Below are 26,448 nucleotides of genomic sequence, written 5' to 3'. Positions count from 1 at the left end.
GCAGTGAGAGAGTTTTGACACCCAGGTCTTGTTCCCTAGGCGCGAGAGGAGCTGCGGCCTGTGCGGGAGGACTTTGAAGCCAAAAACAGGCAGCTGCTGGAGGAGATGCCGCGCTTCTACGGCAGCCGCCTCGACTACTTCCAGCCCAGCTTCGAGTCCCTCATCCGAGCTCAGGTGAGGCCGCCAGGTGCTCTTCCTCTGGGCTTGGTGGACATAGCTCATGCCACTCCCTGTCACCCACGCTGGAAGGGTGGCTTAGCCATTCTCCACAAAGACAGGGCACCCACCCCAGGCACGGCCCCGAAGGAATTCATTCCAGTACCAGAGTCCCGGGCTCGGCGACTTGGGGGCCCTGTCTGCTGTTAGAGTCCTCACGTTGCTCTCTGGTGAATCCCAGACCAGGAATGGCCAAGGTTCCCTTTTGTCCAGCAGTTCCTCCATGGATCTCTCTACATTTCACTCTAAGTAGCTCCTCTGCCCCGCACCCTCAAGTGGGCAGATTCTTGGCCCGGGATGGTGCCGAGGAGAAAGGGATCTGGAGAGTGGAGGCTGCCGAGGAGAAAGGGATCTGGAGAGTGGAGGCCTTTTCTGAGGACTCAGCACCCCTCCCCTGCCCACCCCGAGCCAGTCTTTTTAGCAGGAAATGGCGGGAGTCCTGTCTTGGAACCACTAAGGAAGGGGTTCCAGAGCCCTGGGGGGAGCCACAATCAGGGCTGCTACTGGGGCCCTGGGTGGGAAGGCAGGCCTGGAGGCATGGGGGTGCCACTGGGGGTCAGACACGGGCCAGGCCCCAGCGTCCCCTTCCACTCGGGGACGGGAGGACACGGAGTGGCATGCTCCTCACCCTCCTCCATCTTCAAGCCTTTAGGAAGGATTGTTCCCCCAAATGGCAAAATAGAAAAGGGTGGGCACCCATGCCAGAAGCGGGTCCCTTCCACACAGGACCCTGCTGATGGCTCGCGCTCAGCGACAGCCTTAGTACCCCAACACCCGTGGCACCCCGCCAGGTCCTGAGGCTCTGCCCCTCCTGGCTCGGGTGGTCTGAGCATGGCTGGGCATCTGGCGCCCTCCAGTGGCCATTCCCTGCAGGCCCATAGTCGCAGCCGTGAAGCCTGGCCAGTGCACACTCACCCTGCCGGGCCAAAGTCAGGGTGGCCACCTGCCCCAATCAGGACACCTGAGCAGGGTTCATGCCGGGGCTGGGCCTTGTCAGTGACCCACGTACTTGGTCCTGTGCCATCTTTAGGGGGCAGTGAGACCTAGAGCCTCCTGCAGGAGTAGGTGGGGACCTCTCCTAACACTTGCTCCTGCAGCGAGGGCTCCCTCCAGCCGCCCCATTGGGTTCACAGGAGACCTGGGCCTGCCTCTTCCTCGCTGTCACCTGGGTGCTGCCCTGCACCCTCCTTTCTGTTGCTCACAGGAGGAAGCCACAGCGTGCCAGGCTCCCGCATGTCCAGGTTGGAGCAGATGGGAGGCCAGGGATGCCCTTTAACCAGGCAGCGTTGCTGGGGGCTGTTGACTGCCTCCTGGGCCCCAGCCTCCCCCTCGCCCGCCCGGCTGCCATTAGTCATGGAGAAGTGAGCATTCCCAGTGACTCAGCGCGCAGTGGCTTGGGCAGGGATTGGGGGCAGGGTGGCCCGCCCCCAGCCCAGAGGTGACAGCAGTGTGTTGAGACCAGCTCACTTTAGCTCCCCCTCGGCCGGCGGAAATCTCACCTCAGGAGTATCAGCCATGGGTCCCTGCCCCACGTGGCATTTCCCACAAGGTCCCCTTAGTGTCTAGAGCTCCTCCTCATGTCTAGAGTGAAACGTGGAAGCTTTCAGGAAACTGCATGCTTTCATTGGGTCATGAGGTAGAAACTGAGGCAGAAGTGGCCCCTATTGTCTGTGGAAAAGCCCCTGGTCCTCAGCCATCTGGGAGAATTGACAGGCTTCCCCATTCCTCCACCTGCCCCACCCTCAACCCTGTGTCCCCTCCCATCCCATTTTTGGTGCCTCCCTAGAGGGACCCTGGCAGTGAACCTGGCCTCTGCGCTGTCCCCCTGGCCACGCAGCTTGGCCATGAGCAAGGGTGGGATGAAAGCTAGGAGGGAACGGAAGGCTAGACGGGCATCCCCTTTCTTGCCTGTGCCTCTAAAGCTGGCTTAGGGCTTTGGGAGCCACCAGCCTACCATGCTGTCTTTCTGCCATGGACAAAAGCCTTGGGTTCTCCCCTAGCTTACAAAAAGCAGTAAAACTCCAGTCATGGTGCCCATCATTCCAGTTACCCTAGGAGGCCCATGCCTTCCTGCACCTGCTGCTGAGGGAACGAGGAGCCTGCAGCAGAGGTGCCTCCGCCTCCAGCCACTGAGGCCCTGTTGCTCCCTGGCTCCTTTTGGTTCAGTCTCAGCTAGAGCCCTTCCGTGCCTTGCACATCCCCAAAGGCACAAGGCACGCTGCTGCACAGCTCCAGATGGGTAAGGGCAGCGGGTAGCAGAGAAGTGTGAGCCTCTGGCCCCCTGAAGCACACGGTTCCCTGGAGCCAGCACATGCCAACCCCTGTCACCTCCCCCAGGTTGTGTACTACTCGGAAATGCACAAGATCTTTGGAGACCTGTCCCATCAGCTTGACCAGCCAGGCCACTCCGATGAGCAGCGGGAGCGGGAGAACGAGGCCAAACTCAGTGAGCTCCGGGCCCTCTCCATTGTGGCCGATGACTGAATCCCCGTCACTCTTGGAGGACTCCTGTGACGTGGTCAGCCTCACTCATCCTTGCCCTTCTCAGGGCTAGCTGCTCCTCTCACAGGCTGGGGACAGAGGTGGCCCTGGTTCACTTGCTGGCCCTTTGCAATGAATGACTCTTCCTGAGCCTGGCACCAGGAGCCCTAGGCAGGCCGCCGTCTCCCCACTCACAGCCCCAGCAGGTAAGCAGTGTAGACAAACCCTTGGGGCTTTTTTATTTGGAGAACCGTCCAGCATGCATCCTGGCCCACGGCCTGAGCAAGCTGCAGCCCTTCTGAGGCCATAGGCTTCGTTGGCTAAGTTGGGGGTCTTAGCTTTGCACACGTTGTGGGCATCAAATCTACCTCCAAAAAGACCCATCCTGGGGAGCCCTCTGGCCCCTCGTTGCCTTTTCACTTCAAAACCTCTTTTTTCTGGGAGAGGCCCTGAACCCTGTGCGGGAGAGCTGGTCCTCCAGCCCTGGCAGGCCCTCAGCCAGCTTCCCAGCAAGACAAAAGCCACCCTTGTGGCTTTGGGACCCAAGTGGTTGGGGTTCCCAAGGTCACTGAGAACTGGTACCTCGGGAACCCAAACTGTCAGTGGAACTGTCCCACCACACAGAATGTCCCCCAAGAATTCACAGGTCTCAAAGCAAGAACAGTGGGTTTGTGTCTCACCTGAGTATTTGGAATTTTATTTTTTCAAGTAAAATTTTCAATGAAACGTCCACATAGTATTGTGCTGTAACTAACTTAGGCAAGCAGAGGAAACCCGTTCCAGGGCCTGCTGCCCTCCGCGGAGCAGCAGCACCCTCCAGCAGACAGCCCAGCATGCAGGGGTGTGTGCGCACCTCCCCGGCCCTGCCCCACCTTCTGGAGCGAACTGCACCGTGGTCCAGCAGAGACGCTGGGCGGGAGGGCACGCAGGCAAGCCTAGGAGAGGAGTAGGAAGAGCTGTGGAGGACACACTCAGTTTGTTTTTGACTTTGGTTTATTTAAAAAACAAGCCAAAAAAAAAAAAAAACCCAACTTTATATACAAAGTCAAACTGAAACCACGGATTATGGAAAGAGGCAAGAATTATGGGTAACAGGGGAGTAGGCTGGGCCAGAGCCAATACCACATTCTGAACACAGGAGCCACGGGAAAGAGGTGCTGGTTTCTTCTGGCAAGTCGGGGGTGACTGGAACAGTGTTCTATTGGCAAACCCAGCCCAACACTGAGCACTTTCTAGCGTGGACTCCATTCCCGTGATGGCGAAGGGAGACCCTTCCCCCAGAAGCCTGTGTCCGGAACCTAGCAGAGCCTGTGCCATCCGGAGGAGGGGGCTGCTTAGCCCCAGCCAGGCTCCACGTCTGTCTCTTCAGTTCAGTTCACTGACATCAGACCTTGTCCCACACTCGAAAAGCCTTTTTCTCCCCTGTCTTATTCTAAACTGGAAGAGGACAGGAGAAAGTCAGCACAAGACTAAAAGGGCCCCAGGAGAAATACCAAGGTTGAGGGCAAAATGACATTCTAGGGGTGCAAAAGATGTTGTATTTAGTTAAGTGGAACCGGGGTTCCTCACACATCCATCCCACATAGCACAGCCCCCAGCCTGATGGCCTGCCGTCCCCTAGAGGCTGAGCATGGGGTCAGCCACCCCTGCCCTGGCTCCCAGGTCTCGCTCCCGCTGCTTTCTGGTACCGCAAGGGCTCCAACTTCGCCGGGCGCCACCGCTGCCCTCACAGGATGGCAGTTCCGTGCGAGGCCGTCAGTTGCTAGGTGCCGGCTCCTCCTTTTCCACCCAGCTGTCAGCCTGTTTGAAACAGATGTACCCAGAATCGGGCCTGGCAAGGTGATCTGAGGACTGCGGACTGCCTCCTGCTGGGAAGCTCCCACTGCACGCTGCTGACTGCTCAATTCCCAGAGAGAGAACCTGCAACCAGGGGCACACTGCCTGGCAAGCGACGGAAGGAAGAAGCCGGTGCCTGCTGGCCCTCTGGTCACTCCCGACACAGGGGCAAGCGCCCTTCCAGGGACTTTTGGAGCTCAGGGAAAGGAGCTGTGCTGCCTCCTGGTCCACCCCCACCTTACCTTTTCCACCACCCGCTGGATCTCCAGCTGCAGGGGGGTCAGGCGCCTGCGGAGCTCCTGCAGCAGCCGCTGGAGCTGGCTCTTCTGTCGCTCCGCCGTCCGGGCGGTCTCCTCAGCCTCCGCCAGCCGGGCTCGCAGCTCCTGCATCTCTGCCGCCAGCGTCTTATTCGTTACTTCAGTGGCTGAGAAACGGTTATGGCTCTCCTCTGCAAGGTGGAGAAGGAAACGGGGACGGCTGCTCCATCAAGGCCCAGAGCACGCGGCAGGGCCTGAGCCTAAGCAGCGGGTTCCCTACTGGTCTGCACGTGCCCCCATGGTGGCCGCAGCCCCAGGCCCTCACCCAGCTTCAGCTCCAGTGTGTGGATCTTGTTCTCTAGGTAGAGCCGGCCGCTGTCCTGCTGCTCCGCACGCTGCAGCAGGCTCCCCACGTTGATCAGGCTGCCATTGTGGGACACCAAGGCTTTGTGTTCTGTGGGGGCAGCACCCGGCTTCGTGCTTTTCCCAGAAGGGGGCAGCAGGTCCAGGTTTCCTAGAGAGAACAGTGAAAAATAATTCAGGATGGAGTCTCCAGAGAGGGCAGCCTGCCCTACCCGTGCCCCAGGAAGGCTGCAGGGCCCCAGGACATACCGAAGAGCACCTCCTCGGGAAGGCCACCATCCAGGCCCTCCTGGCGGCTGTACTGAAGGCTCCGGTACTGGCAGATGTTCTGGGTCACCACCCTGCTGACCAGCTGCTTGGCCTGCAGAAAACACACCCCCAGACACCTGCTGATCAGAAGGCCCAGTCCCCGACCCTGGGCGGGAACCTAGAGCAGGAGTAAGTGCAGGCCTGTGCCCATGTGCTGGGGCAGAGGAAAGAAGGTACCTGCTCTGCACTGAGCCGGATCCCAAGGGTGAGGAGGATCCTCTCTAAGTCTCGCCGGTGCAAGTAGCCACACCAGTTGGCATCAAAGAACACAAAAGCAAGCAGACAGTCCAGGGGGAGCACAGCAGAGGGATCCAGCTCCTTAGGCTGCAAAGAAAACAAAGATGAGCAGGATTTGCAAATAGTTCCCTCAGTGGCTCTATCGCCCAGGATTCAGCCTGTTCAGAATCCAGTGGCTAGGGCCACATGCAGTGATGCATGCCTGAAGTCCCAGCTACTGGGAAGGCTAAGGCAGGAGAATCACTTGAACCCAGGAGTTCGAGGCTGCAGTGCACTATGTTCATGCCTGTGAATAACCACTGTGCTCCAGCCTGGGCAACATAGCGAAACCCCGTCTCTAAAAAAAACAAAACATCAAGCACCTTGCCTGATGTTCATCACGCCCATGCCAGCCTTCCTCTCTGGCCCACTTTGGCAAAAGCTCCTGTGCTCCTCTCTCAGGAGAGGATCAAATACCCCTCTCCCATTCACCCCAACAGACACTGAAATGTTCTCCTGGAGCCTATGAACGTGCCCTTCCATGAGCCAAGGACCACACTGTGTGTTGGTTCCATCAAGAAAGGAAGTCACTGGTAAGCTTCCTTCTCCCAAGAGTGGGCCAGAGGCCTTGCCAAGCCTCACCACCACTGAGGCCCAGAGAGGTCAAGAGGAGGCCTCACCATGTCCTGAAGTGAAGAGAACTCCATCTCTGACTGGTTTGAGGCAACGGACCGGACCTCCGAATCCTCCAGCTTTGCTCCTGCTACAGAAAGCCCAAGATAAATGGAGAGCAGGGCCCACCCAACTCCACAGTCCAAAAATGAAAACCAGCTTGGCCACAGGTGGAAAGCCACATCCCAAGCCTGCGAGCTCCCTCTCACCACTCAACATACCGAACTCCTCCTCTCCATCATCCCTCAGAAGCAACAGTTCTGGGTCCAGGGCCATCTCACACAGGTCTTCGGAAGCCTCGCCCCGGGGTTTTTCTTCTTCCTCTCCCCCAGAAGAGGGTGGTTTGGGCAAAAGCCCATCCTCCTTCTACAGAGGCAGAAGAAGGTTATAAGGAAAAGGAAGGCAGTTATCACAATTACCAATAGTAAGCATGGCTGACACCTGAGTATCAACTATGCCCCAGGCACTGTATGGAGAGCTCTACAGACACCGTCTCATTTCATGTATTTAATTTCATTAAGTGGGATTCAGAGCATGCCAGGGCATCACCAGACACCTGGGCTTTTTTCCTCAAGAGTTGATCTTGGTCCCAGAAGAAATTACATTCATTTGCTAGTATTTAAACAAGCAGCAGCTGGCCATGGTGGCGCACACCTGTAATCCCAGCACTCTGGAGGTCAGGAGTTCAAGACCAGCCAGGCCAACATGGTGAAACCCCATCTCTACAAAAATTAGCTGGGCCTGGTGGTAGGTGCCTGTAATCCCACCTACTCCAGAGGCTGAGGCAGGAGAATCGTTTGAACCTGGGAGGCAGAGGTTGCAGTGAGCCGAGGTTGCACCACTGCACTTTAGCCTGGGTGACAGAGCAAGACTCCATCTCCAAAAAAAAAAAAGCAGACTAGCATTTTAGAAAAGGTTTACAAATTTTTTTTTTTTTTTGAGACAGAGTCTTACTCTCTTGCCCAGGCTAGAGTGCAGTGGCGCGACCTCGGCTCACTGCAACCTCCGCCTCCCGGGTTCAAGCGATTCTCCTGCCTCAGCCTCCCGAGTAGCTGAGAATACAGGCATGCACCACCACACCCGGCTAATTTTTGTATTTTTAGTAGAGATGGGGTTTCACCATATTGGCCAGGCTGGTCTCAAACTCCTGACCTCATGATCTGCCCACCTCAGCCTCCCAAAGTGCTGGGATTACAGGGGTGAGCTACAGCGCCCGGCCTACAAAATTTTCTAGTTAACCATCAGGCAATCAAAGCACCCCACTCTGCCAAGCGTTCTCAGTGATGACGGTTTCTGTGCTGTCAGGCTGCTCAGCCATGCTCCCTGCACTCCTCTGTGCCACCTTCCCTTGCACTAGGTGTGCTACTTATTAGCTGTGCGGCCTCAGTCCATGCTGAGCAGGGAATGACCTAGGGCACAGGAAGCGCTCGGAACAGAGCCCGGGGTAAAGACGCGCGGTCACGGTAAGCACTATGACAGCCCGAGGTGGCAGGGTACTCACCAGCGGGGCCTCCGACTCGGTAGCCGGGCCCTCATTCTGCGCCTCATCCTTGGGCTCCTTGACCACCTCCTCTTTGATGGCTTCTTCCTCCTTGGCTGCCTCCTCCTTCTCAGGTTCAGGTGGGGACACAACCTTTTCAGGAAGGCTCAGCAGCATCTTATAAACTCTATAGCCAAAATCCCTCTGGAGCATCTCCAGAAACAGCTCGGCCAGCACCATCACCTGACGAGGAGGTGGGTGGGTCCATGAGCATCAGGAAGAAAGACTGCTTTAGGCCCACAGATCCCAGCCCACAGCCTCCCCAAGACTGTGACACCTGCCTCAAAAGAGATCCTTTCCTTTGGCCTCCGATCCTCCACAATCCCATGGAGGGACAGGTTTACACAGCCAGGGCGTGCGATGACAGCAGGTTCTAGGGGGGGTGGAGGGGCCTCTGGGAGATCAGTGTCCGTTTCCTGCTGTGTGGTGGCCTCTGGAGTTTCTGCATTCCGTCTAGAAGTGTCTGCTGCTTGCTCCAGGGCGTCAGGTGCCTGTTCAGTAGGCTCCGTTTCCTGTGACAACAGCTGAAATGAGACCCTCTGGGTCCCGGGATTAGGCCACCTATATCCCCCGCTGCTGGCTAAGGCACAGCCTTACCCCTGGTGCCTCCTGGGTCGGGGGAGCTGCCTCTGCAGCTTTCTGCTGGCACAGGGCCTCCCACTCCTCCAAAGTAGGCATGATGGTCCAGACGTCCGGCAGGTATACCACCACTGTCTGAAGCCGCCGGGGGGGTCCCGGCTGCAGGTACTGAAACTCGGCAAAGCGCCACCTGCACATGGCAAAAGGAGGTACTAACTTCTTTAGTGACAACTCCACGCAGACACCACGTTCACAGGCAAGGGCTTCAGTTTCCAGTCAGCACTCAATGAGCACACACTGTGAACCAAGCTTTGAAGACACAACAGGAAAGCTACAGACCAAGTCCTCAAGAAATGATCAGTCAGTGGGGAGGCCGCAACCACACAAGCACCCTACAAGGTGCAAGGACAACTCCAGGGAGTCTCAAGTGCAGCCTGGTGGCTCAGCCAGCTTTTAGCATACACCCCACCCTACCCTGAGGCACCAGAGGGGGCAGGAACGGGACTAGGGGGCAGAGAGCTAACCAGCAGAAAGGGGCAGGGACCGGGCCTTCCCAACAAAACCTCCCCAGTCTGGTGCGTTGGTGCAGCTGAGGCTCAGGAAGCCCACTCACCACTTGGTACAGCCGCTCAAGTCAATGCCGGTCTGGGCCTGCGCACAGCGGATGGCAGTACGCACCAGCACCTGCGGGTCAGCCTGGGGGTCGAGGCCATCCAGGGAAGGAGACCATTCACCCCCAGCCAGCACTGCCTCTTCTTCTTTCCTGCCCAGCAAAAACTGCAAAAAGAGATCAGGGATACAAAACAAAAAACTACATTACCTGGGTCTCCCACTGCAGGGCAAGGCTGCCACCCATCAGGATGAAGGCAGCAGGAAGTGGGGAAGTCCACCACACAGTGAGGTCTCTATCTGCAAACAGGAACCAGCCACCTAGCTCTCTCTGACTAGTCATAACAGCTCTGAGCTGCACCTTCCTCCTGGGTGAAATGAGGGGTGTTCGGCTCCGAGATGCCTCGTTTTATGCATTCAGGAACAGGAGCGCAGCACTCAAAACATGACAGGTTCTGGACATTACCAGTGAATGCATCTCCTCCTGCTCTCCAGCTCTTACCTTAATCTGCTTCAGAGGATGCTCTGGCGTCTCCCTTGGCTCAGCCATGTCATCCACAAAGAGCATGCAACAACGATACAATTCCTCCAACCCCGGGGAAGAGAGCAGCAGTACCTGTGCAGGAGGAGACACTCAGAGCTGCCTTCAGCCTCCAGAAATCAGATAAGTGACAGACGCCTGTCAGCTTACCTTGGAACTATAAGCGGGGTCACTGTCTGCAGGGATGGGCTCAGCACCAGCGTCTGGAGCTGCCTCCTTTTCAGAAGAGACCTGGATCCGGCTCGGATGATGGAGGGAAAAGGGTTGGCTCAGAGGGAAGGCTGATAGCCAGCTCAGATGCACGGACAGAAAATCTGAGGGGACCAGGAGGCTGCGGTAACGGCGCTGGAGTTCTAGGAAGTCACAGATGGGGCTACAGGAAGACAGCAAGGGAATCCAGACTGAGCAAAGACTAAAACATTAGAAATGAAACCATCAAAGATTTGAAAAAATGGGCGAATTTTTTTTTAGTCTGAGAACTTTTGAAGTAAGGCACCTCTCAAGGAAGCTAGATCAGATCTGACCACTTAATTTACAAACTCTAGATGGCAAAAGTCAAACTGGGAAAGGGAAAAAAGAAAACACTTATAATACATGACAGAGAAATGGGTCATTGCCTTAATATAAAGGAACTCACAAATCAGTAACAAAAAGTTCAAAAGCCTAAAACAGAAAATTGACATCAATAGGTTCTTAAGAGAAATACATAAGAATTAAAAGCCAAGAAAATATGCTCAATCTCACTTACAATTAAAGAAATGCAAATCACATTATCATGTGTCACCAACTAGACAGACAAAGACGGAAAAGTCGGCTAACAGTGTTGGCAAAGGCATGGGGAAATAAGGACTCCACACCCCACTGGTTAGAGCAGAATGGACACAGCCTCTTCGGGAGAACTGGCAATAGCTGTGGAAGCTTACAGCAAAGCCTTTGGGCCAGCTGCTCCATTTCTAGGAATTGATCGCAACAAACACACAGGTGTAAGTAGAAGGATGTTCATTCCAAGAAAATTTAGGATAGAGTGCAAATGGAGAACTGGTTAAATAAATCATGTTCATCCATTCAATGAATACTGTGTAGTTGCTAAAAAAAAAAAAAAAAAAACTGGATCTAATAAATGTTCATATGAAATAAAATCTAAAGTACATTCAATGAAAAGGCAGACCACCAAACAGTATGTACAACAGGTTTCCATGTGCTTTTTGTTTTGTAAGAAAAGGCTGTAAGAACATACATGTGCACTTGCATAGCCCCCATCTCATTTACATAAGAAACTATTACCAGCAGCAAGACTGAGCCCACGTCAGCCTCGCCACTCACCTGTCCACAGTGTAGGGAGTGAGGTGGACCCGGTAAGGAGGCAGGTCATGCCTTGGCTTCTTAGCACCCCAGGGCTCTCCACCAGCCCGCTGTTTGCGTTTCTTGGAGTCATAGTCATCACTAGAAGTTGACCCATCACCAACAGTAAGAAACCATTGTTATATGTATTCAATGCATACTGAACTAAAAGAACTGGAAACAATCGAAATCCCTCACATTCAATAAATGGAAAAAGAATCCATGCTAATAGCCATATGACAAAACGTTACAAAGATATTAAAATGGATATTTACATTCTTTTAATAAACATTCCTGTTAAGCAAAAAGCACACTCTGCAACATTATATACACAGTAGGCCTCAGCTACTGCAAAAACAACTTTAGAAGACTGAAAGGAAATAAAATATTAATGGTGGAAGCCTCTGGTAAGCTTACGAATAATTTTATATTTTTCTGCACTTCATTAATTATAGTTAACATGATTTTTTTGAAATGAGAAAAAAATGATTTTTCTTTTAAAGAGACGCATATATGGATCCATGCTATGCGTCCTATAAAGTAAATATGGCCGGGCGCGGTGGCTCACGCCTGTGATCCCAGCACTTTGGGAGGCCAAGGCGAGCAGATCACGAGGTCAAGAGATCGAGACCATCCTGGCCAACATGGTGAAACCCCGTCTCTACTAAAAATACAAAAATTAGCTGGGCCTGGTGGTGCGTGCCTGCAGTCCCAGCTACTTGGGAGGCTGAGGCAGGAGAATCGCTTGAACCCAGAAGGTGGAAGTTGCAGTGAGCCAAGGTCGCACTACTGCACTCCAGCCTGGTGACAGAGCGAGACTCCATCTCAAAAAAAAAAGTAAATTTTATTAGAAGAGACAGTTACAAGGCTGGGTGCGGTGGCTCACGCCTGTAATCCCAGCACTTAGGGAGGCCGAAGTGGGCAGATCACTTGAGGTCGGGAGTTCGAGACCAGCCTGGCCAACATGGTGAAACCCCATCTCTACTAAAAATACAAAAAAGTAGCCAGGTGTGGTTGCACACGTCTGTAATCCCAGCTACTCGGGAGGCTGAGGCAGGAGAATCGCTTGAACCCGGGAGGCGGAGGTGGCAGTGAGCCCAGATTGCACCATTGCACTCCAGCCTGGGCGACAGAGCGATACTCTGTCTCACCAAAAAAAAAAAAAAAGAGACAGTTACAAATCCTTAATAATACACATTAAAGTCATAAAAACACTCAAACCATTTGCTCCAATAATTACACTCTTGAAAATCTGTCCCAAGAAAGTTAATTCTAAAGAAGAAGAAAGGCTACACATAGTGGAAAAATATGAAGCAGCATAAACTGAGAGTAAAAAACCAAATACATACTCAGCAATACGCAAATTTTCACAGTAAATACAAACAATCACGCAGCCATTAAAACACGCAGGATTATGCTGCAATATGGAAAACTGTTTATAAATACACAAAAATAATTTGAACTCTAAGATTAAAATTGCAAAAAGTATGCACATGTATAGATAAAAACTAGAACACAGGAGAAAAGTGTGGCAAGAGATTTTCCTTTTCAAAATTATTTTCTAAAATTCTTTAATACCTACCTGTTAATAAGTTACCTTTAAAGAGAAAGAAGGTAGAAACCACACATATTTTTACATATATATATACACACACGTATATATACACACACGTATATATACACACACGTATATATGCACACACATATATACACAAACACACATATACACACATATATACACACACATATGTATACACACACATATATACACACACACATATATATATACACACACACATATATATACACACACATATATATATACACACACACATATATATATATAGACACACACATATATATATATACTTTTTTCTTTTTTTTTTTGAGACAGAGTCTTGCTCTGTTGCCCAGGCAGGAATGCAGTGGCGTGATCTCGGCTCACTGCAACTTCTGCCTCCCCAGTTTAAGCAATTCTCCTGCCTCAGCCTCCCAAGTAGCTGGGATTACAGGTACCCACCACCATGCCTGGCTAATTTTTGTATTTTTAGTAGAGTTGGGGGGTTTCACCATCTTGGCCAGGCTGGTTTTGAACTCCTGACCTCAAGTGATCCACCTGCCTCAGCCTCCCAAAGTGCTAGGATTACAGGCATGAGCCACCGCGCCCGGCCTACGTATTTATATTATTTTAATTTTATATAATAGCATGTACTGCTTTACACATTTTTTATAATAAGTCACCACAGTATTACACTATAACTATGTTATAAGTGCAATAGATATGGGTACAATAAATACAAATAGTTGAGGAGAAAAAACCTTTAGACCATTCATTATAAAGTGCCAGACTGATAAGGGGAAAACCCCCCATGTCACATGAGAGAAATAAAATCCACTGCCATTTCTCTGTGCCTGGGTAACTGAGTTGATTATATTCACCAGAAGGTTTTTGTTCTGCCTTTTAGACCTGCCTGGGTCATTTCCCTGTTCACACCCCAGTGACTAAGCTGAACAGACTTATCATGACGCCTGTTCTTTTCTGTTGGCCTTGGTCACTTCCACGTGCATGAGCATCTCCATCCAAAAGTGGCCTTCTTCTCTAGCCCCGATGGGATGTCAGCAGCCCATGTTTCTAATAGAAGACCCATGCCAAAGCCACTTTGACAACTCTCCAGCTCACAGTAATGCTGTCGGCCTCTAGCTAAACTGTTATGATCCACTCAACGCTGTACACTGTGTGGCCACTTTCCTCCGCTTCCTGTACATTGTCAGGAGGTCATAAGGCAGCACCAGGGGCTGACTTCTCAGGACTCACAGCAGCAGAGCCCAGCTGGGTACACCTGTCTAAAAACCACAGCTCAGCAGTAGCTGCTCAACGGAGACATTGTTCTCTGCATCCCAAAGCCAGGAATTCAAAATAAAGCTTGGCTTCCATGCAGAACATTAATGCAGCTGAGCCCTTCATAAATTAAAAGTTGAGAAACTAAATAAATAAATAAAAGTTGCTGCCCCAGAATGACCTACTTCCTACTACCCCTGGCCCCAGTCTGCACATTCTCTCTACTGACCGATGGTAATATAGTATCTCCCTCCCAATGGTAGTAGAGATTGAGTATCCCTTATCTGAAATGCTTAGGACCAGAAGCATCCTGGGTTTGGAATTTTTTTCAGATTTTGCAATATTTGCATTATACCTACTGGCTGAGCATCCCAAATCCAAAAATCCAAATCTGAAATGCTCAATAAACATTTCCTTTGACTGCACTCAAAGTCCAGCACTCAAAAAGTTCTGGATTTGAGAGTACTTTGGGTTTTAGGATGCTCAACCTGTACGTCCTTTCTGTAGAAGCTGTGACACTGAAGCATAATGGCCAAAGTAATACAACAGACCTTGCATGAGCCTCAGCACATCCAGGACAATCAAATGCAACTGACTAGAGAAAGCCTGAAATTAACCCTAAAGCAGAAAGTCCACAGCAGTCACAGAGCTTCACCCAGGCTATACTGTCTCAGAAGGCACCTGCTGTGATTTTGTAATGAAGCCTTTAATAAACTCACACAGTTTGAAAGGTAGAAGGTCCCTGGAAACTGAGGACCAGGAAGATGCACAGGACAAGAGGAGTGGGTAAACGCAAAATATATACCAGCGACTGGATATGTTTATATACTTATGAATATGGTGTCTACAATGGAGAATGGGACACAGGATTTCAAGCAGTGGAAACCCCATGGCAAACAATCCTAAAGCTTCCCCCTACTTAGAATTCACAATGGGCCGGGCGTGGTGGCCCACACCTGTAATCCCAGCGCTTTGGGAGGCTGAGGTGGGAGGATCACTTGAGCCCAGGAGTTCGAGACCAGCCTGGGCAATGTGGTAAAACCCTTTCTCTGCCTCCTACAAAAATAAATAAATATTTACTTATTTTTTGTAGAGATAGGCTCCCAAAGCACTGGGATTTATAGGCATAAGCCACCACACCCAGCCTTAAAAAAACGTTTTAAAAAATTACTGAAGCATGGTGGTGCACACCTGCAGTCCCAGCTACTCCAGAGGCCGAGGCAGGAGGATGGCTTGTGCCAGAGAGATCAAGGCTGCAATGAGCCGTGATCACACCACCACATTCCAGCCTGGGTGATGGAGCAAGCCCTTGTCTCAAGAAAGAAAAAAAAAAAGGGTTAAGGGTTACATAAGATTTCCCATTTGTCAAAATTGTCAACATTTGTGCATTTCAATCTACATAAGTTCCACGTTAAAATTTTTTACCTTAAAATCAAGTGGGAGCAGTGAGTAGATGGAGGTAGAGATAAAAAAGAATGGTAGCTGATACTTGAAGAAGCTGGGTAATGGGTATAATAAGGTTCCTCATACCTTTCTGTTTACCTTGCATATAGTGAAATTTTCCATTATAACAAGTTTAAAATTAAGACAGAACTAGAACGAGTCTTAAACAAATCAGTCTAGAGCTTAACTTTTAGAGATACAAGCAAAACACTCAGGGAGAGTGAGACTGAGGAAGGAACATGTGAACTGGAGAGAAGACGGGACAGCATGCTCCTGGTGGTCCCCAATGCTACAGGTTAAGACAGGATCACCAGGATACCCTAAAGGCCCAAATCAGCCATGCTTGCTCCACACATGGCTGAGAAAGCTACCTGTGTATCCAAGGCACGGAGGCCTGAACTCCCAGGCAGAGTGCAATATACACCTTCTAACAGCATACTTATGAGTATGGTGTCTATAAAGAAACGTTTTAAACAACTAGAACAGATACTGCAGTGCTACTTTTGACATGTTACTATTGAGAGTTTCCATTCCTGTCATCTTAACTTAGGGACTAGAAACAAAAGAGTATTTAAGAAGTATCTCAACATGACATTTTCAAAGATGAACTGTATCAACTCCCTGCTTGCTTAACCACTGTATAAAATTCCAATATTTTTATATACATTTCAGTGTGTCTACATACTTCAGAGAAAAGGGACTAGGATCTAGCTGCAGGCAAAGAATGTTAGTGGTAAGCATAGCCACCTTCCAAGCAGTTGACCTGGGTTCACTTCCTGGCCAACACAAAAAAATAATAATAAAATAAAGAGAATGTTAGTGTCAACAAGTGGCCAAAAAAAGGGACATCATCCTCTTACCTTCGGCCCTGATCCAACCGTCCATGAGGGCCCCGGGCAGGAAATCTGTTCAGGTGGCTCAGGTGAAGTGTGTGGGATGTTTGGAAGAGACTCAGAGCTGCAGAAAGGAAATGACTGGTGACTCAAAAACCCTAAAAACCGGCCGGGTGCGGTAGCTCACACCTGTAATCCCAGCACTTTGAGAGGACAATGCAGATGGATCACTTGAGGTCAGGAGTTCAAGACTAGCCTGGCGAACATGGTGAAACCCCGTCTCTACTAAAAATACAAAAAATTAGCCGGGCGTGGTGGTGGGTGCCTGTAGTCCCAGCTACTCAAGAGGCTGAGGCAGGAGAATGGTGTGAACCCAGGAGGCGGAGCTTGCAATGAGCCGAGATCGCGCCACTGTACTCCAGCCTGGGTGACAGAGCGAGACTCTGTCTCAAAAAAAAATTAGCCGGGCATGGTGGCAGGCGCCTGTAATCCCAGCTAAGGGGGAAACTGAGGCAAAATAATTGCTCGAACCCAGGAGGCAGAGGTTGCAGTGAGCCGAGATCGTGTCACTGTACTCCAGCCTGGGCAACACAGCGAGACTCCATCAAAAAAAAAGAAAGAAACAAAACAAAAACTCTAAACACCTACCCAGATTGCCCACCTTTCTTCCAGTACACAGAAGTACCCCCCTCTATGCTAAGAGCAACAACCTGAAAGTCCATTGATCTAGACTACCCCATAAAGCCACACCCAGCCACAGTGCCACTCGTACTCACGCTTCTGAGGAAAGAGTGGGGGAATCCGGTGAGGCTGGAAGATCAACTGAGGCTGAGCTCCCAGGATCCCTTGCTTCTGGCCCAGGGCTGCTACATGCAGAAGGGGAGGTGCTGGGGACTTCAGGAGGGGCTGCAGAACAAGAGCCAGGAAATTCAGGGGACCCCATGGTTGAGGCACTCACTACCTTGGAAAGATGCAGTCCCACCCCCCTGACAAAAGTCAGAGTTTTGCCCAGCTGTCAGGGCACAGGGGCTTCCATCCCTTCCCTTTCCAATGCACATACTAAGGAGAGATGAATACCTGGTTGGAGAGCGTTTGCACCTTGACAGCATTCCAGGGCACTGCCTGGCCTGGGTTGTATGCAGCCTTCACCAGCACCTTCTCACCCAGCTGGGGCAGACGGCCCTTCACCACACTGCCAGCATACAAGCCAGAAGGCCCCATCAGGAGAGGGACCCTGGCCAGGCCACCCTGACTGCCCCTATGAGGCCTTTTCCATCAAGATTTCCCACACTTTGCACAAAAACAGCAAAGCAATGGCTTTGAGGGGGGTGGGGGCAATACCAGCATGGTGACAGAACTGAATCCAATAAGCATTTCCGCTAGAGGACCAACCTCAAGCCTACCTTAGCTGAAAAAAGACCTCTTCATCCACAACCCCAAAGTAGTCATGCAAGCTGGTAACAATACCAGTGAAGACCCGCTGTTTCTCCCCACCCTGTAAGAGAAGGAGACAGCTGAAAAGTAAAAGGGAGCAAACTGGACAAAATCACACTCTGCCATGAAGGTCTCATCTCAACCCACGCCCCGGCTCAGTGTACTGCATCAAGAGTTCACACAGAGTGAAGTACAGGGGTGGTGGGCATACTCCATCATTAGGGGTTGGGGCATGTTTGAACTGGTTCTTGACCCACAAGCTTCTTCTAGGATTTCCAGTTCATTAATTCCAAGACGTACGCTAAAGATTTCCCTGGAGCGAGAAATGACGATGCCCCAGTCTGAAGGCTATCTGGGCAACCCCATACTAGCCCACTACCAGGAGAGGGATCAGGAATGATAATCCATTATGTAAGAGAAGAAGAGCACCAGGCCTCCATGCATTCAGTCCCAAGGGCTGAAACTTACTACAAGGGATGCCCAACCTACCTGAAGGTGCCTGGCATTCTGGGACAGTTCTGTGGCCACAGGAGGAGTGAGCAAACCAGGAGGAGGGCCCAGAAGAGATGTTGAAGCTGTGCCTATGGGGAAAGAGAAGCAATCTCCAGGAACCGCCCCTACCACCTTAAGCACGAGTCAATCAAAGGATGTGGTAAATCCAAAGGCTACAGCTCCAGCCAGCTCCTCCACAAAGCTTCACTGGCAACCACTGTGGGCATCTCCTGTTTTCCAGAGGAACATCAGCAGCAAATTGCTGTCCACCAGGGAAACCCCAAACTAACTCCAGAGCACATACTTCCCAGGATGAGGGCAGGTAGGGAGAACAATGATCACCTGAGAAGTTGCGTCCCCCTGGAAGCGGGTTGATCCGCTGGCGCTTAAACTGGGACATTGGGAACGCTGTCCTCTTTCAGAGTCGTGGGGAAAAGCCTTCAATCCAAAAAGAAAGAAATTAACAGCTCATAGGGGAAATTTCCATCTATACCTGGAAAAGTGGAGAACCTTAAGTAAGGATATTTAGGAAAACAGGAAGGTGGGTAATAAGAATGAATGAAGGTACTGGATGAAGAAAATATAGAGAAGTAAGAAATGAAACAAGAAATTATATTGTTCCAGTTTGCCCTGACAATAACCTAGTGGTGCGTGATACTGTCATGCTGTTTTACAGACAAGGAAACTGATGCTCAGAGAGATCAAGAGACTTGCCCGGGGCCACATAACCAGGTAGTGACAAAACTGGTACTCACACCCAGGCCTCCCAACAACTTAGCGCTCCTCTCACGATGCCACGCCACCCCCAGAGTCGCTGGCGGGGTGAGGGGCTCGAGAGAGCCCCGATGACATTCCTTCATTCAAAAACATCCGCCAAAACCCTCCACGCAGGGCCCGGAAAAATGGAGGAGGCCGATGCCGGCGAGAAGACGGTGTGGGCCCTCTCCCCGGAAGCCCGACCCGTTGTTTCCTCGACCGGCTGGTGGGAAGGCAGCTCCCTGGCCGACCGAACGCGAAACCGGCTGCGCGCCACCCTCCTGCTCCCACGCTCCCGGGCCCTCCGCTCCGACCTCAGCAGCCGCCAGCGCCGGGTCTCCCAGCAGAGCCGCGGCGAGGCCACCGAGGGAGGACTGAGGCGCGCGGTTTCTCCTCCTCCCGCCCGCCCCCAAGGCCGAGGCCGTTGCCAGGGAGACGGGACTTGCAGTCCAAAGAGGGGCTCGGCCCCTTCCGCGCCCCACGCATCTTCGCGGCCCGGCCCTCGCAGCCCCTCGGCCAGCGGAGGGGCGGAGGGGCGGAGGGACAGAGGGGCGGCGGGGGGGCCCCCAACCCACCTGCGGGCCAGGGCAGCGACACCGGGGGGACAAAGACACCCGGAACCACCACAGCCGCTGCTGCCGCCGCCACCGGAAGCGCCTCTCCGGAAGCGCGACCACTGGTCGGAAGCTGCCACTCTCCCGGATATGGTCCCTCCCTCGTCTCCGCCGACCTCTCCCTTCCCCCACGCCGGCCTGCCATCCCGCGGCAACTGGGGAGCGGAAGTGCGCCTTCCCGGATCGGATGCGCGTCAGGGAGTCGCGCCTCGGTAGTGTCCTCGCTAAAGAATCCCATCAGAAAAGAAGGCTTCGGATCATTGGTTCCGGGCTCAAAGGAAGCGGGAGCCAGGCCCCCCAAACACAAGGGACCCCCGACTGCCTACCACGCCCGCCTCCCTCTGGCAGTCGAGACTGCAACAGATAAGGAAACCAGCCCCTCCTGACTGGAAGAGAAGGATGCCTATAAGTGGCCATTTCTAAGAGATATTCCTGGTCTGACTCAAGCCAGTGACCCCCATGCCTAGCCAGTCAGGAATCAGTGCCCTAATTCTCAAATATGAAATCTAAGAGGCCTCAATGAAATGACCTGCTCAAAATCTTGCCAGGAGACTGGCCATTTTAGTCCCCATTAGCAATCCCAGCCCCCCCTTATCCTCCAACCTCCCCATCATCCCTCCAGCCTTACTTTCCCCTTTCCTATTCACTTGACGTTTACAAAGCACTTTGAGGCAGTTTAATCTCACTTTATCCTCATAACAAGTCTGTGAGGTAGATAGGGCAGGCATCATTATTCCCAGCGGGAAGCTGTGGCTCAGAAAGGTTGACTTAGGGTCTAAAAACTAGTACAGGCATCTGGTTTGAATTACGACCTGTAAACACTAGTACGGAGCAGAGAAGCCGGGCACTGGCTTTGAAAGTTATTCAGTTCCCAGGTTGTCCCTGATCTTCCTCATTCCTGGTGCAGTCTTCAGGAGTCGGGGGCAAGATTCCATGCAGAGGCAGCCAAAGCCACACCGTTCTCTGTCCCAGGACTGCCAGCATGGCTCTGAGGAGGAAAGCTCAGTAACTGCCCACTGGGGAATAAAGATCAGTTCCATCCTTCTGCAGTGACCTCCCCCAGAATATCAACCCTTTGGATGCATTATTTCAGAAGAGATGGTTGGATCCAGCCAGCTTGCAACGCTGACAGTCACACAGAGATATGCATATCATTGTGCATAAATACACATTTGCAACATGCTGGGCCCAGACAGGTCACCGTGCCAAAAACACTCCACGGACACCTGATAATAAGTGAGTTCACATTGTGGAAGCCCAGGGATTTCTGGTGAGGAGGAAGAGCCCTGGAGCTGCCGCATCTTGGGGGCCTCTCAAGAAACCAAGGCTCCTGACCAGACTGCTTAGAGGAGAAAGATTCAGCCCTCGACTCAAGAGAGGAGGGTAGGCGTCAGCAGCTTTTCCTGGCAATGTGGAGAAGCAGCAAGAGGGCAAAGGGCAAGGAAGACTTCACAGCAAGTCCCCTCCACCCAGGGTCACCAGGTGCACCGAGAGGTCTCAGCCTACAGAAAGGTTTTTTGCTCGTTGCTTCTTAACCACTAATGACGGCATAAAAGTCTTCCGGTGGGGGCGGCACTGAGGCCTTTCAGGGAGGTCCCTGGCCTCAATCCTGTGGAACAAAAAGAAGACATTAGGCTAGAAGGAGAAAATAAAACTAACAATGGCCCTAGAGTTGAGAGAACATGATTTATCTACTGGTGGGTAGCTGGGTGTGGGTGTGGCCTGGGGCTGTTAAATGACTTGGTATTTCTTCCCCCTGGAGAACTATTCAGTACAAGCCCCGAGGCATGATGGCCTTCACCCACTGTGAAATCCTTTGTGCTCCACCTTGCTCTCCCCACAAACCTGGAAGGTGGCCTAAATGTCAGCATTGAGGGTGAGGGGTTGCTGAGCTAGGGTAGGCAGATTTCCCACATTCTGGTCCTAGCTGTCACTGACTCACCGTGCGGCTTTGGAAAAGCAACTACCCCCCAACCCCACCCAGAACCCAGCCTCCTTATCTGTAAATGGGGTGTTTTAACTACTGTTTATTCTAGCAGCCCCTCCCAGACTGCCTCTCAAGTTTCGCGCGGACAATAATGACAACTGGCATGACAATCTCAGCATCCTGGCTCATCAGTCTCGTCTCCGTGCCCTAACCTGGGCTGGGCACGGGGCTCACCTGGGCTCAGAGCCATCAGGAGGGGCAGGGGGCTCAGGGTGGTGGTGGCTTCTCCTGCAGATCCGGTTGAGCAGGACCTTGACCTTGTCCCAGTGGGAGATATCCCGCTGAGCAGAGGATGAGGGGTCACCCAGAGCCCTCCCCACACTCAGACCCCCAACCAAGCTCCCAGAGACAGCTGTCACCACAGCCGAGATGAGTCGCCTGCTCCAAACAGGAATCAATCCTGTCATTTCCCCAGAGTTGCTGGCCCCCAGGGTGCCCAGGCATCCCCACCTCCCATCCCCCAACCCCAGCCCACCACCTGCCCCACATATACCCGTCCCCTACCCTGTGTCCCTGGGAAGATGGCAAGTGGTACGCTGGCTCCACTGGGGTTTCTGGCAGCCTGGGAGGGTTGGCACTGGGCACCTCCACCTTTGGGGGTGAAGCAGCCTTTGCCCCTTCAGAAAGACAGTCAGGTTGGCCAGGGCCAGAAGACACCCCATCAAGCTTCGGCTCAGAGGACCTGCTGGTGGGACCCCAGGCAGGCAGGGCAAAGGGAGACACGATGGCCCCTCACCTGTCTGCTCTGTCTGGCTTAGCAGCTCCCATGGCACCTGCCCCCCATTGCCTGGGGTGTGTAAGGGGGACGGTAAAGGGGCTCGGGTCGACTCCTCCTCGCCGGGATCCTATGCACAGGAGAGACAGGTGATCAGGGCCTGGCTAGAGGGCTGAAGCTGTTCTGAGGGCAGCCATGGTTCCCAGGGTCCCATCTGTCCTCTCCCTCCCCCACTCGAATCTCACTCACCCCTGGGGGCCTCTGGATCCGCAGCTGCAGGTAGAGCTGCTGGAGCCTTGCCATCTGCTCCAGCACCAGGCACAGGTGTTCCAGATAGCGAAGACCCTGCCCAGGGAGGCAGGCCCAGGTTCCAGGCCCCAGGCCCCCCACCTGTGGGACATTGTGAGATAGGGGAGATTTCAGCCAGTAGGGCTCCTGCCCTACCCTAAGCAGCCAGGCTGGGCTCAGCCAGCAGATGGGAGCAGAGTGGGCCCCGAGGAGGAAAACACGCAGCTGGCTTCCCCACTGCCCAGCGGGGAATGGTGCCAGGCAGGGCCCCCGTAGCTGCCCACCTCCTCTGCGGAGGTGGCCGCGCACAAATGGAACTGGGGTGCAGCAAGAACCTATGATACAACCCATCAATTAGGGGCAGGGAGTGCCCCACCCCGAGAGAACTCCAGGAAGAACCAGAGGAGCTAGGCTGTCCATCCCACTCTTAAACCCAGCCTGAGAGTGAGCACTCACCGCCTCTTCTTCCAGGCCTGCCTCTAGGTCTGTGTCTGCCTCCATGGACTCCTGTTCCCCTGCTCCAAAAAGGGGCACTTCACGCTCAGGCTTGCTTGCCAGCCGCAGGGAGCGGTGTTGTCCTGACAAGCTGGTGGGAGCTGTTGAGAGCCGGCGGGACCGCTCCAGCACCTGCCCCAGCTTCTGGCTGGCCAGGAGTCGGCCTACCTGGGCTGGGGGCTCAGAACTCCCTGAGGATTCAAAGTCCAGGGAGTCCTGAGAAAGGCCCGGTAAGGTGGCCAGGGGGCTGTCCCCAACTGCCATCTCCACTCCTGAGTCCTGGGAGGCCAGTTTGAGAAACAGTGCCTCCCTGCCGACACCTCTGAGCTTGTCACCTCTCTCCCAGGATGAGCACCCGTGGGCAGCGTCAGGGATCCGTCTGTAGGTGCTGGTGACTCCAGGCACTATGCAGCCCCGTGCCAGGCCCTCGCCAGCCCCATCTGCATGGAGAGTCAGCGTCAGGCTGGGCAGGCCACCCCCAACACCCCCAGCATTCCTGATGGCTGGCAGCACTGCCCCAGGGAGGAGTGTCCCGGAGCAGTGAGGAAGGGCGGTCAGTGGACAGCCACGGGCAGCCCGGATATGGCCCCAGCTGTCTTGGAGATGTGTGGATGGGATTCCCTTCACAACAGTTATTAGCGACAGGGAACCCGTGCTCTGAGCTGTGTGGTAGGCAAAGCCCTGGCAGGCCACGTCCATCAATCCCTTAGACTGCCTGCGCCTGCGCTTCCCACCTAGGATCAGCCCACGATCTTCCGAGTCAGAAGTGGGGAGCCACAGGCTCTTCCTCTGCTCCCCAAGCGGGAGTAGGACTGTATCCAAGTTCAGGGAGAGGGGACAGGGTACAGAGAGGAAAGCCTGGGATCCAACCTGCTCTCTGGGGGCCCCTGCGGCATCAGGATGCCAGATGAAGTCTTCTGCAGCTCACCGGGAGAGTGATAAAAATCACCGCTATAACCGATTTGGGCTTTTGTTGTAAGTGAGCAATAGTGAAGACTTTATGAAAAGTTTGAAATGAAAGAACTGAAGTGAAAGAAAGGGACGAAGGAGCAGCATTAGCACCCCCTTACTGTCACCTCCGCCAGGCCCTCTCGCGACGGGGCGTCCTGGCAGAATGAACCGTACGGGAAACAGGCTAGGGGGGCGGGGACGAGCTGTGGGGCACGCGGGAGCCGAATGCCAACCCAGGCCCCTCCGGGCAAGGAAGTGGGCCAGGAGGTCACTGGGTGGGAGAGGGGTCCGCAGCCACGGAGGGGGCTGGGGCGCGGGCGGATTCCCACATCCTCAGACGGAGCGGGAAGGCGAGGGAAGCGGAGCCGGAGGAAGTGGGGCGGAGGCGGTGGCTGGTTTAACGCCTGAGCCCAGAGGGGCTCCAGCCTGCATGGCGTCCCCTGATGACCGCCCCTCCAGGGAGACGGCGAGGGAGGCGAAGCGGGGGGGGCGCCGCCCGCGGGGTGCGCGGGGTGGGCGAGGAGCTGAGAGAGGCTGCCCGGCTTGGGGGCGGGAAGCGGCTCCGGGGCGGTAGGGGGGCCCGGCCAGCCTGGGGGTGGGCGACTCACCCCGGCCGTCCACGGCGAAGGCGCGCCGCCGGCCCATCATGGCCCGCTCCCGGCCCCGGCCCCGGCCGCTGCAGCCGCCCGAGGATCCCGGCCCGAGTCCCCGCGGAGCTCAGGCAGCTCAGGGCGCGCGTCCCGACCCAGCTGGGCGCGGCCCCCGGACACTCCCAGCGGGGCTGGGGGGGCGGAGGGCGGGGTGGTGAGGGGTGTGGCCCAGGGGGAGGGGAGAGGAAGAGCGAGACGAGGAAGGGAGGGGCGAGGAGAGGGGAGGGGCGAGACGAGGGGAGGGGTGAGGCAAGGGTGGGGAGGGGCGAGTAGAGGGGGAGGGGCGAGGAGAGAGGGGCGGGGCAAGACGAGGGATGGGAGGAACGAGGCGATGGAGGGGAAAGGAGAGGGAGGGGAGAGGCGAGGAGAGGGAGGGGAGAGGCGAGGAGAGGGAGGGGAGAGGCGAGGAGAGGGAGGGGAGGGGCGAGGAGAGGGAGGGGAGGGACGAGGAGGAGGGGGGCGAGGAGGGGGGCGAGGAGGGGGGCGAGGAGGAGGGCGAGGGGAGAGGCGAAGCGAAGGAGGAGTTGAGGGAGGGGAGGGGAGAGGGGAGAGAAGAGGAGAGGAGAGGGACGACGGAAGCGGGAGAGGGGAGGGGAGAGGAGACGGGAGGGGCGAGGGGAGGGGAGAGGAGACGGGAGGGGCGAGGGGAGGGGAGAGGAGAGGGGAGGGGCGAGGAGAGGGGAGGGGCGAGGGAAGGGGGCGAGGGAAGGGGGAGGGGCGAGGGAAGAGGGAGGGGCGAGGAGAGGGGAGGGGAGAGGGGAGGGGCGAGGAGAGGGGGGCGAGGGGGGGGCGAGGAGAGGAGGGGGGCGAGGAGAGGAGGGGGGCGAGGAGAGGAGGGGGGCGAGGAGAGGAGGGGGGTGAGGAGAGGAGGGGGGGCGAGGAGAGGAGGGGGGCGAGGAGAGGAGGGGGGGCGAGGAGAGGAGGGGGGCGAGGAGGGGGGCGAGGAGAGGGGAGGGGGAGGGGCGAGGAGAGGGGAGGGGCGAGGAGAGGGGAGGGGCGAGGAGAGGGGAGGGGCGAGGAGAGGGGAGGGGCGAGAGGGGAGGGGCGAGGAGAGGAGGGGGGCGAGGAGAGGAGGGGGGCGAGAGGGGGGCGAGGAGAGGAGGGGGGCGAGAGGAGGGGGGCGAGGAGAGGAGGGGGGCGAGGAGAGGGGAGAGGGGAGAGGAGAGGGAGGGGAGGGGCGAGAGGAGGAAGGGGAGGGGCGAGGCGAGGGAAGGCAGGGGTGCCAGGTGTGGGGTGCAGGTGGCTGGGCCACCAAGAACGAGGTCGAAGGCACGGACTGGGTGGCGTCCCCAACTGTGGCTGTGGCCAAAATAAGGGTCCCGATCCACTGTTCTGCGAGGACCCGGCCCCCGCCTGGGGACGCCGTCTGGCTCGGGGCGCCGGGCCGCCCGGCCCCGCGGGTTCACACGCAGGGTCCGTCTTCCTGCCGCGGACTTAGAGCCGGGGCTGGCTGGAGGACCGGACAAGAGCCAGGAAGGAAATGGGAGCCCCACGTGCTGGCGGTGGGAAGAGCGCTGACCAGGACGCGGGCACCTGGCGCTCCCTAGCTGTGTGGCTTGGGGCCAGTCTCTTGGCCGCTCGGAAACCTGAGCGATGGGAGGGGAAACGATCCTGCCCACCGGGAAATCCTTTACAACTGCAGAACACGCGTGTGTCCTCGGCTAGATCTGAACCCCCTCCCGGTCCCCTGCCTCTTTCTCATCCCGGGCTCCCTAAAGCTGGGGACTGCGTAGGTCTCAAGGTCTGGAAAGATGCGAGCCAGCGGGGAGCCGCCTGGAGATTGGGCCAAAGTGTAAATGTCCCCCTGTTCCCACCTCACCCTCCCTTTGGCCCGTGGGATTCCACCCCTCAGTCCCCAACCTAAAAGGAGCCCAAAAAGCTACTGAAGATGAGAGAGAGCCTGGTGACCAGACTGGGGTTGGTGGCCTCTAAGGAAGGCGCCTCCTCCAGAGGGAGGGGGCAAGGCTGGAAAAATCCCAGCAGGACCCAAA

General features: G+C 54.8%; 3 protein-coding genes across 9 annotated transcripts in view; 1 reads left to right on the top strand and 2 right to left on the bottom strand.

Moving 5' to 3' along the window:
* BIN3 (bridging integrator 3) overlaps positions 1-3,427 on the top strand; it is a 48,437-nt gene extending 45,010 nt beyond the window's left edge. For all 3 annotated transcript variants that reach the window (XM_002818888.5, XM_009243615.4, XM_054561340.2), the window contains 2 exons: positions 40-174; positions 2,554-3,427. In XM_002818888.5, the coding sequence (XP_002818934.4) occupies positions 40-174; positions 2,554-2,700 (282 nt within the window). In that variant the 3' untranslated portion in view covers positions 2,701-3,427. The remainder of the gene's footprint in view (positions 1-39; positions 175-2,553) is intronic.
* A 245-nt stretch (positions 3,428-3,672) lies between these two features.
* CCAR2 (cell cycle and apoptosis regulator 2) lies at positions 3,673-19,470 on the bottom strand. Of its 3 annotated transcripts, XR_655535.4 has the most exons (22): positions 19,333-19,470; positions 18,344-18,439; positions 17,999-18,090; positions 17,479-17,570; positions 17,153-17,267; positions 16,852-16,981; positions 16,103-16,199; positions 10,943-11,062; positions 9,770-9,992; positions 9,581-9,694; positions 9,083-9,246; positions 8,488-8,659; positions 8,172-8,402; positions 7,852-8,073; positions 6,572-6,716; positions 6,359-6,441; positions 5,640-5,786; positions 5,403-5,514; positions 5,116-5,304; positions 4,776-4,981; positions 4,386-4,497; positions 3,673-4,134 (listed from the first exon to the last, which is right to left on the bottom strand). XR_655535.4 is itself a non-coding variant. In XM_002818887.5 (21 exons), the coding sequence occupies exons 2-21, from the start codon at positions 18,399-18,401 to the stop codon at positions 4,453-4,455; spliced, it is 2,757 nt and encodes a 918-aa protein (XP_002818933.4). In that variant the 5' UTR covers positions 18,402-18,439; positions 19,333-19,470; the 3' UTR covers positions 3,673-4,452. The 3 variants fall into 3 exon arrangements, 2 of the variants coding, with proteins under 2 accessions (XP_002818933.4, XP_002818932.4); XM_002818887.5 differs by having other exon boundaries at positions 3,673-4,497; XM_002818886.6 differs by lacking the exon at positions 19,333-19,470 and adding an exon at positions 18,757-19,172 and having other exon boundaries at positions 3,673-4,497.
* A 562-nt stretch (positions 19,471-20,032) lies between these two features.
* On the bottom strand, positions 20,033-24,601 carry C7H8orf58 (chromosome 7 C8orf58 homolog). 3 transcript variants are annotated; one of them, XM_024251655.3, is made up of 7 exons: positions 24,416-24,592; positions 22,818-23,296; positions 22,323-22,463; positions 22,095-22,203; positions 21,863-21,975; positions 21,533-21,615; positions 20,033-20,980 (listed from the first exon to the last, which is right to left on the bottom strand). In XM_024251655.3, the coding sequence occupies exons 1-7, from the start codon at positions 24,453-24,455 to the stop codon at positions 20,869-20,871; spliced, it is 1,077 nt and encodes a 358-aa protein (XP_024107423.3). In that variant the 5' UTR covers positions 24,456-24,592; the 3' UTR covers positions 20,033-20,868. The 3 variants fall into 3 exon arrangements, with proteins under 3 accessions (XP_024107423.3, XP_024107422.3, XP_054417313.2); XM_024251654.3 differs by having other exon boundaries at positions 21,533-21,639; positions 24,416-24,586; XM_054561338.2 differs by lacking the exon at positions 21,533-21,615 and having other exon boundaries at positions 24,416-24,601.
* Between the last annotated feature and the right edge of the window lie 1,847 nt (positions 24,602-26,448).

The sequence above is a fragment of the Pongo abelii genome, chromosome 7 (genome assembly GCF_028885655.2).
Source record: "Pongo abelii isolate AG06213 chromosome 7, NHGRI_mPonAbe1-v2.0_pri, whole genome shotgun sequence".
Taxonomy (NCBI): Eukaryota; Metazoa; Chordata; class Mammalia; order Primates; family Hominidae; genus Pongo; species Pongo abelii.
Note: the sequence above shows the minus strand (reverse complement) of the source record. Positions and strands in the feature narration are given on the sequence as shown.

What these genes read in the sequence shown, in the direction of transcription:
- CCAR2 (XM_002818887.5), bottom strand. Translation starts at nt 18,401, where the DNA reads ATGTCCCAGTTTAAGCGCCAGCGGATCAACCCGCTTCCAGGGGGACGC. An exon ending in CCGAGTCGGAGGCCCCGCTG is followed by an intron (nt 6,717 to 7,851) that starts GTGAGTACCCTG and finishes CTGCCTCTGTAG; the next exon opens with AAGGAGGATGGGCTTTTGCC. An exon ending in CACACTGGAGCTGAAGCTGG is followed by an intron (nt 4,982 to 5,115) that starts GTGAGGGCCTGG and finishes TCCACCTTGCAG; the next exon opens with AGGAGAGCCATAACCGTTTC.
- C7H8orf58 (XM_024251654.3), bottom strand. Translation starts at nt 24,455, where the DNA reads ATGATGGGCCGGCGGCGCGCCTTCGCCGTGGACGGCCGGG. An exon ending in CAGGCCTGGAAGAAGAGGCG is followed by an intron (nt 22,464 to 22,817) that starts GTGAGTGCTCAC and finishes AATGTCCCACAG; the next exon opens with GTGGGGGGCCTGGGGCCTGG. An exon ending in GGATCCAGAGGCCCCCAGGG is followed by an intron (nt 22,204 to 22,322) that starts GTGAGTGAGATT and finishes TCCTGTGCATAG; the next exon opens with GATCCCGGCGAGGAGGAGTC.